General features: G+C 46.5%; 1 protein-coding gene across 1 annotated transcript; it reads right to left on the reverse strand.

The window, feature by feature from the left end:
- Positions 1–3582: 3582 nt before the first annotated feature.
- Positions 3583–8373, reverse strand: LOC142537719 (uncharacterized). The gene is made up of 6 exons (XM_075643213.1): positions 6844–8373; positions 6232–6720; positions 5836–6174; positions 5102–5724; positions 4840–5002; positions 3583–4626 (listed from the first exon to the last, which is right to left on the reverse strand). Exons 1-6 carry the CDS (start codon positions 8371–8373, stop codon positions 3583–3585), a joined length of 4188 nt encoding a protein of 1395 aa, XP_075499328.1.
- Positions 8374–10000: the final 1627 nt, after the last annotated feature.

The raw sequence follows: 10000 nt of genomic DNA on the forward strand, positions 1-10000 counted from the left end.
AACCTCTATTTTCTAAACCTTTATCTTCTGGCCACTCCCGGGCCCGAGCTCTTGCGAAGAACAAGGGTAAGGGTAAAGCCAAGGTCTCGAGTCCTCGGGCGGTCGAGATCCCGGGAACTCCTTGGTTCTCCTCTATGCGAAGCGCCTTACGTTTGGGGGCAGATGAGGAACTCCGAGCGCTGAGCAATATTCCTTCTTCCATTTCTATCTTGATACCTGGGCCCTCTGATAGGGCCGATAACCCTCCTCCTAGGTACACAACTTTCTTTCGGGACCAGGTTAGGAATGGTCTTCGGTTTCCCGTTCATCCCTTTTATATTGATGTTGCCAAATTTTTTGGTGTACCTGTCAATCAATTTCATCCCAATTTTTTCAGGATTATGGCCTCGGCCTATGTCCTTTTTAAAATGAATAATCTTCTCATCACCCCCCTCATCCTTCACTATTATTTTTCTTGCCATTTCGGGGGGGATAATGCATTTTCCCTTAAATCCCGGTTAAACGCCCGATTCCTCGATGACATCCCTTTCTCTCAAAAGGGATGGAAAGGAAGATTTTTTTACATCCAACTCCCGGGTCCTTTACCCTGTCTAACCCGGTTTCTCCCTTCCCTTCCCCAACAACCTTCCCTTCCTCCATCCTACAAATTTGAGGAGCCTTTCCTCCTGAGTCAAACCCTCGTGGAGGGACACAAGTACTCCTCTTCCATTCTTATCTCAGAAGAGAACTTAGTGGCCTACGGGTTGAGTGCCCGGGCTGAGGACCCCATAGACCGGGTAATTGATGAGGTGGCTGGCTCGGGTTCTCAACTCGGTACATACTTTATCTTCTGTGCTTTCTTATTCCTTTATCCTGTTTATTTAATGTATCATAACCCTGTCACTCCTCTATGCAGATAACTTTGAGATGCAAGAAGCTTTTGCTAAAAGGCGTGCAGATGAGAAGGCAGCCCGAGAGAAGGAAATGGCGGCTCGCCGGGCAGCTGCGGAAGAAAAGAAAAATTGGGATGCAGAAGCGGCAGCCTTGAGAGCTGAGGTGTCCCGGGAAGAACCTCCCCAAGATGGCGCTTCCCGGGCGATGACTGAGAACTCGGAGGAATCTGAAGATCTCATTCCCCTCACTCAGAGAAAACGAAAAGCTACTGCAGAACCCGAGCTGGTTATTCTCGAAGACCCTTCCGAGGGTGACCAAGGCGCCTTCCGATCTGCTCCACCTCCTCCTCTCCCCCCCCCAGTCCAATGAAGAACCTCGCCAAGAGCTCCCTCCAACCGACCAGCTTACTCTGGCTAACATCTTCTTCGAGGGAGCTTCCGCTGTTGGTGTTAAGCGTTTCAAGAAGGTGCTCAGCCCTGCTGAGATAGCTATCCTGAAAAGCACTCCTTCTAGTGTGAGGTTTTTGGAGGGGTCCAACCGTCTTCTGTCTGTAAGTTTTATTCTTTTATTTCTTTTCCTCTCTCTCTCCCTCCCCCCTTTTTCTTTTTTTTAAGATTTCTTCTTATCCAGGCTGCCCAGATGCTAGTTTCGGCCTTTGAAGAGGTGGCAGCGGTGGCAACCAAGAAGGGTAAGCAAGCCCGGACGGCTCAGGATATTCATGACCATCTCCAAGGAGAGATGGCCCGGGCCCAGAAGCTTCACGAGGAGACAACTGCCAGTCTCCAAGCTTCCTTGGAAGCAGCTAATCAAGAGCTGGCCGCGGCTCAACTTTCTCGTGATGAGAGCATAGCCCGGGAGGAGGCTTCTCAGAGGCAAATTGCGTTCCTGGCATCTCGGATTAGCTATCTCGAGGATGAAGCCAGTGCCCAGCAACATCGAGCCGAAGTTGCTGAAGATAAGCTCAGACTTCTTCAGCTGACCCATGAAGAATGGAGGACTACTTTCCTTCAATCGGCGGAATTCCAAGCAGCTGTTGAAGATAGGGCCTACAAATATTTTTCGATTGCCTTTGAGAAATGCCAGGAGCAATTTGAGGAGATAGGCCTGATTCCGACAGATAAGGAGGGCTTTCCCGATATTGATAAGGTCATTGCTTCCCTTCCCAAAGATGATGCTATCGAGAAAGTGGCTGAGAAGACTCCCGGGGAATCCGGAGAACCATCAGGGCAGCAGACTTTAGAATAGGCCTGTAATTTACTCTGTATTTTTTCCTTTGTATTTCTTGCCTTTGAACTTTGTAAGGAAATGTTGATTTCTTTCCGTCGCTGTGCTTTTTTCAATATGATTTTTGACAATTTTTCCGCAACCCGGGTAATGCAATAACTTATGAGTATTTCTTAGTAGGAGAAAACGGTAATTTCAATCGAATACCCGGGGTCCCGGTCCATACGTTAAATAAATAGCTTAATTAATACTCCAGATGTAGAGATTTAAACCTGAACTCAGAAGGAGTATTTCTTGGATTCCACAAACCAGGGTGTAGTGCCCTGAGTTTTTTAAGAACCAAGGTACGGAGCCTTGGGCCGGGGATCATGTCCCGGGACTTGGGAATGGTCGAGGTGTGGTGCCCCGAGCCAGGGTGTAGTGCCCTGGGCTTTTTAAGAACCAAGGTACGGAGCCTTGGGCCGGGGATCATGTCCCGGGAGTTGGGAATGGTCGAGGTGTGGTGCCCCGAGCCAGGGTGTAGTGCCCTGGGCTTTTTAAGAACCAAGGTACGGAGCCTTGGGCTGGGGATCATGTCCCGGGACTTGGGAATGGTCGAGGTGTGGTGCCCCGAGCCAAGGTGTAGTGCCCTGGCTTTTTAAGAACCAAGGTACGGAGCCTTGGGCCGGGGATCATGTCCCGGGACTTGGGAATGGTCGAGGTGTGGTGCCCCGAGCCAGGGTGTAGTGCCCTGGGCTTTTTAAGAACCAAGGTACGGAGCCTTGAGCCAGGGATCATGTCCCGGGACTTGGGAATGGTCGAGGTGTGGTGCCCCGAGCCAGGGTGTAGTGCCTTGGGCTTTTTAAGAACCAATGTACGGAGCTTTGGGCCGGGGATCATGTCCCGGGACTTGGGAATGGTCGAGGTGTGGTGCCCCGAGCCAGGGTGTAGTGCCCTGGGCTTTTTAAGAACCGGGTCATAGCAGCTCCCAAGATATAATAACAAACGCAATACTCTGAGAAAATATATATTTTTTATTGATTTCTTCCGTCAAACAATTATATCTATTATGCATAGTACTTCTTTAAGTTAAACACATTCCAAGGCCTTTTGAGGGGACGTCCCTACGCATCTTCTAAATAAAAGGATCCCGAGTTGACTCTCCGAGTGATTTTGTAAGGTCCTTCCCATCGGGCTTCCAGCTTCCCAACTTCCCCAGCAGGGTTGACTTTTTTCATGACTAAATCCCCAACTTGGAAGTTTCGAATACGGACCTTCTTGTTATATGATTTCATCACCCGATTTCTGTATGCCTCCATTCGAATAAATGCCATGTTCCTTTTTTCTTCTATTAAGTCCAACTCCATGGCCCTGCTCTGGTCGTTGTCCTCCGGGTAAGATTCTACCCGGGAAGAGGTCTGCCCGATCTCTACTGGAAGAACTGCTTCAGAACCAATATACCAAACTGAAGGGAGTTTCTTGAGTAGGTGCCCGGGGAGTAGTTCTCTAAGCCCATATGACACTAGGTAACTCCTCCACCCAATCCTTTCCTTTACCCTGAAGTCTTGCCTTTAATGCTTGCACAATGACTCTGTTGACAACTTCTGTTTGACCATTGGCTTGAGGATATGCAACAGAGGTAAAAGATTGAGTGATTTTCATTTCCTGGCACCATGACGTAATTCCTTTGCCTTGAAATTGTCTTCCATTGTCCGAGATTATTCTCCTGGGCACTCCGAACCGGCACAAAATGTTCTTCCATAGAAATTTCAATACTTCCTGCTCGGTGATCTTTGCTAAAGGCTCAGCTTCAACCCACTTAGAAAAGTAGTCAACAGCTACTAGTAAGAATTTTTTCTGAGCCCGGGCAACCGGAAAAGGACCCACAATATCCATGCCCCATTGATCAAAAGGGCAGGATGCCCAAATAGGCTTCATGAGAGTGGCCGGGCTGTAGCTGAAATTCGAATGATGCTGACAGCCCTCACAAATCTGGACCAAACGAGCAGAATCTTGTTTTAAGGTGGGCCACCAGAATCCAGCAAGCATTGTTTTTCGAGTTAAAGACATTCCTCCGAGGTGCTCGGCACAACACCCCTCATGAATTTCTCGGAGAACATAATCCACCTCTTTTTCATTTAAACACTTCAAAAGCGGTCCTTGGAATGATCTTCTGTACAAAATTTTATTTAAGAGAACAAACCTGGGGGCTTGTCTTTTGATCTTCTGAGCTCGGGCTTTATCCTCAGGGAGCTCATGGTTCGTAATATACGCGATCAGTGGTGTCATCCATGAATCTTCAGGCATGGGTGATGCTTCTTCCTCCGTAGAGAGAACCAGCCGAGTAATATGCAACACCTCCCGGGTATTAACTTCTGATAAAGAAGCAGCCATTTTAGCCAAAGCGTCTGCCTCACTGTTTTCTTCTCGGGGTACTTGTTCAATACTCCAATCCATGAAGCTTTTTGCTTGGGCTCGAATGAGCCGTAAATATTTAAGCATCTTGTCATCCTTAGCCTCATAAATGCCCTTTATTTGTTGAGTGATGAGCTGTGAATCAGAATATAGAATAATCCGAGAAGCTCCAACTTCCCGGGCAGCTCAAATACCTGCAAGAACAGCCTCATACTCAGCTTCATTATTGGTTATCCGGGAATCAATTCTTAATGCTAATTTGACCTTTTCTCCCAAGGGAGACACTAATACCACCCCTAATCCGCACCCCACCAGGCTAGATGCCCCATCCACTGATACTTTCCATACCTCCTCCTCACTGGGCTGGATCATTTCAGATAAGAAATCTGACAAAGCCTGTGCTTTAATGGCCACTCGGGGCTTGTACTCGATGTCATATTCACCCAACTCTACTGTCCATTTTATCATTCGCCCGGATACTTCAGAATGAGTCATTATCCTACCCAGAGGACTATTGGTAAGAACAATAACCTGATGTGACAGAAATTAAGGTCTTAGCTTCCGGGCGGTCATGACTAGGGCCAAAGCAATTTTCTCCACTTCGCTATACCGGAGCTCGGGCCCCCTCAGAGCATGGCTGACATAATAGACAGGTTTTTGATCAGTTCCTTCCTCTTTTATTAGAACAGAGCTGACAGCATACTCTGTAGCGGACAGGTAGACATATAATTTTTCTCCAGGTTCTGGTTTCACCAACACCGGGAGCCCGGCAAGATGAATTTTCAAGTCCTGGAAGGCCTGTTCACATTTCTCATCACATCCGAATTGCTGGGTCTTCCTTAAGATTTGAAAAAAAGGATAACTCCGGTGTGCTGATCGGGAAATAAATCTGGAAAGGGAAGCAATTCTCCCAGTTAGCATTTGTACCTCCTTGACAGATCGGGGAGATGGCATGCTTAGCACAGATTCGACTTTCTCTTGATTCACCTCGATCCCTCGGTCTGTCACAATGAATCCCAAGAATTTGCCACTCTTCACGCCAAAAATACACTTGGCAGGATTAAGCTTGATTCCATAATGCATGAGAGTCGCAAAAGTTTCTTCTAGATCAGTAATAAAGCTGGCACCCTCTCGGGATTTGGATAGAATATCATCCACATAGACTTTCACATTCCGTCCCAGCTGCTTCTCAAAGACTTTATCCATCAGACGCTGGTAAGTATCCCCTGCATTCTTCAACCCGAAAGGCATTACAATATAACAAAATGTACCTCCCGAGGTGATGAAGCTGGCTTTGGCTTGATCTTTTTTAGCCAGAGGGATTTGATGGTACCCCTGGTATGCCTCCATGAAACTTAGCAATTCATAGCCCGAGGTGGAATCCACCAGCTGATCAATCCTGGGCAGAGGATAATGATCTTTGGGGCACGCCTTGTTGAGATCGCGGAAGTCTACACACATGCGCCACCTCCCGGTAGATTTGGGTACCAAGACCACATTCGAAAGCCATGTGGGGAATTGAATTTCCCTAATGTGGTCAGCTTTTAGAAGCTCCTTAATTTGCGCATCAATTACTTTGTCCTTTTCAGGGCCAAAGTGCCTCTTTTTTTGTTTTACTGGGTGAGATCCCGGGAGGATGTTCAATTGATGTTCTGCTATCAAGGGAAAAATCCCTGTCAACTCCTGTTGGGACCAAGCAAACACATGAATATTAGTTTTTAAACAATGAATCAGACTGACCCGAGTGGATATACTGAGATCTCGGGCCACCCGGATTTGCTGGCCTGTTCCGATTTCTACTACTTCTTGTTCTTCTTCTGCCACAAAATGCACCTCTCCTCTCCCCATTGTTCTTTCCCCGTCCACCCTTGCCTTCTTCCCTTCCTTCCTTGTTCTACTCTGATCCGCCCGAACTGCCTCCACATAGCATTTCCGAGAGGATGGTTGATCTCCTCGGACTTCTCCCACCCGAGCTCCTACTGGAAATTTTATCTTTTGGTGGTATGTGGATGCTACGGCTCTCAATTCGTTCATAGCCGGTCTCCCCAAAATGATATTATATGATGACGGGGAATCCACTACGGTGAATGAAGTCATCACCGTCCTCTTAAGATCCTGAGAACCCAAGGTTGATGGCAACATGATCTCCCCTTCCGAGTAAACCATATGGCCAGCAAAACCAAAGAGGGCAGTCTCCACAGCCTCTAGGTGGTAGCCCTGCAAATCCATCTGTACAAAGACATCTTTAAAAATTACATTTACAGAGCTGCCTGAGTCCACAAAGACCCGTAGAATATCATAATTCGCCACTCGGGCTTGGATCACCAGGGCGTCGTTGTGGGGCAGACTCACCCCTCTCAAATCTTCCGGGCCAAAACTAATGATCGCCTCATTCCATCTTGCTCCTTCTACCTCCAAACATTCCCTCCTACTTCTCCCCTTCCTCGCCCGGTTAGAATCTCCATCAGTAGAGCCTCCTAATATCATTTTGATCATTCCTGTGGCAGGGGGCGAATTCTTTTTTCTCTCGGGCTCAGGCTCCCTTCTTCTACTGGGCTCAATCCTCGGGATATTCCTCACACTTCCTCCTCGGGCGCTGGATCCTAGTGGCCGAGATGTCCAAGGTGGCACTCTCGGCCTCTGGCTATTGTTACTGGGTCCCGGGATGGAGGATGAGGCATAATTCCCCTTTAGTGCCTTGCAGTTTTCAGTGTTATGGTGGCATACTTTGTGAAAAGAGCAAAATCCACTTTTTTCTGGCCGGGATAACTGATGATCCGGGGCCAAATCTCTGCTGCACTCCTGCACTTCCCTCTCCCGAGCAATTTTTAGAGGCACGTGGTGAGAAAAGTGCCCTCTATTGCCTCTTTTCTGTCCCCTCTCCTCGGGCTTAGACATCCGGTCTCCTTTTTCTTTTCTCACAGAGTCCCTCTTTTGTTTCTGGGCTTCCTCCATATTGATATATTTTTCTGCTCGCGACAATAGATCCTCGAAATCTCCCGGCACCTTCTTAGTAAGTGACTTGAAGAACTCACCCTCTCTCAAACCCTGGGTGAATGCAGTAGTCTTCGTTTCAGTGGCACAAGTAGGGACGTCTAGGGCCACTCTGTTGAATCTTCTGATATAGGCCCTTAAACTCTCTTCTGGGTTCTGCTTAACTTCAAAAAGGCTAAAAGCAGTCTTTTTGTACTTTTTACTGCTGCTAAAATGGTGTAAAAACACCTTCTGAAAGTCTTCAAAGGAACTGATACTTTGGGAAGTCAAGCCTTCGAACCACCTCTGAGCTGAATCCACCAGTGTTGTTAGGAACACTTTGCACTTGTTTCTATCAGTGTAACAGTGCAACATGGCCATATTTTCAAACCTGGCCAGGTGTTCCTCCGGGTCTGCATTGCCATCATAGTCTTTCACCTTCGCAGATTTGAAATTTCCAGGAAGAGGCTCCCGGACGATGATATCAGAAAACGGGCATCCTCTCGGGACTGCCCGGGCAACGCTCCGTCTTTCCAACTGTCCTTCCAAGACCTTCATCTTCTGCCTTAATTCCATCAATTCCTCTGCCACAGTAGGAGATTTGGACCCAGCACTGGATCCCTCGTCTTCTCCTACCATCTCGTTATCCTTCCTTCCCTGCCCCTGCTCCTGCTCCTGCTCAAGTCCCTGATCACGTCCCTGTTTATCACCGGGTGGTGTGACAGGGTGAGAGACCTCCTTCCTGGCCATAGCTAGCAAAACGGCATCGGCCATCATTTTCTTTAACTCTTCAGGGGTCAGGGTAATGAGGTTTGTTCCAATGTTATTAACATCAGCTTGTCTTGAAGTTTGCCCCCCATCACCCTGGGCGTGAGAATTACCCTGGTTGGTTCTTCTCGTACGAGCCATATCAACGTCTCGAACTCAGTGTTTTCCCACAGACGGCGCCAATGATGTGATCTCGTTAAAATAGGTGAGCCGGGTACGGGGCTTCAACGGACCAAATCAATAATTTATAATGTTTGGGAATTTGAGTGAAGATAATGGCTTGGATCAACACCTGTAAACAAGAAAGTAACTCGTGAATGGGCGCCGGAAGGATGTCCGGCGTGGCCACTCCGATGCTTAAGTCAGCAGGCTTTTTTATGAACACAAGCAATATTTGAAGGGAAATATGTAAGTGCTTTTAGTTCAAAGATTTCCGAATGTTTAAATGACACTAATACCTGCTATTTATAGTAGAAAATAGGGTAGGTACCTCGATTCTTGTGCCACCTACTAAGTATGGCAAGTCGGCTGCCCATACTTGTAGCTTCTGATGACTTCTAGGACACCCCAAGCCCAAGTGGTTCTGACGGATTAGGCTGCCTGTATCGATCACACTCGAGTGTGGTGCAATTCTCGAGGTGGCCTGGGTAGTTGGTTAACTGGGTACCTGTATGAGAAACAGGGTGGAGAAGAAGTGCCCGGGCAGCTGTCTTCTGATCCGGGCTATTCAACCGATAACCCGGGTCATCATTAACCCGGAAATGGGTCACCATTATCCCGGACCCTTATAAGGGATATCAACCCCTTTTAAGGGCTCAGGAAATCGAGCCACGCTGTTCAATGTTGTTGGCCAACCATTGAAATTTCCCGAAACTCCACAAGTTAATCTTTTGGTCCATGATCTTATACGAGGGCTACTTGTGAAGGAGCCACACAAGCGAATGTGCTATCGAAATAAAACAGCATACTTTGTTTGAGGGCGTGAACTGGGCACTGGTCAGAAGTGCCTTGCCTCCTTCTATTCCGAAACCTGTCGATTTTACTCAGTTTGCGTGCAAAGATTCGGCTAATTCGGACAAGAAGATTGATGATATTGAAAATGATAGGAACAGAGGCAGCTCGACATATTCTTATTAAGTTGATTTTGAATATTTCTGAGCCAAAGAATCTTGATTTTATTGGTGACGAGTGTATGTGTCGTAATGTGGAGAGTATTGTATGATGACACACATATTCTATTGGAACATATGATTTCACCTGGCTAATATCTGCATTAATCCTAGTTTTAGTATCCCTTTTTTTTCTCTGTTTTGTGCGTGAAAGACACATCCAAGTTAAATACATTTAAAATTAATTTATTACATGGATAAAGAAAAATTTATTATATACGATGTTTCATGTATACATATAAAATCTGATCTGAATGACAAAAGGAAACCATCGTAAAATTTTCAGATCAAATTTTTGTGTACTTCAATATTATCTTTTATAAAACATATAAGCTACAAATAACTTTATGTTGGGATCGATTTGGGGGATCATCGTTGAGCTACAATAGCTCGGTTCTTGAAATATTGAACACCGATAAATTATATCGAGTTTGAAATTAAATCAAGTGGAAACACTCGAAATAATCCTTCGTTAAGAAAAATGATCAGTTAAAGCTTTTAATCTCGTGTAAATAATTAACTGAAGATAAGGGAGATCATTTCTAGCATGTATCAGTTCAGTTATGTAAGAACTGAACTATAGAACCCGAAAAATCAGA

This window comes from Primulina tabacum, chromosome 2, assembly GCF_025594145.1.
Source record: "Primulina tabacum isolate GXHZ01 chromosome 2, ASM2559414v2, whole genome shotgun sequence".
NCBI classification, from domain to species: Eukaryota; Viridiplantae; Streptophyta; class Magnoliopsida; order Lamiales; family Gesneriaceae; genus Primulina; species Primulina tabacum.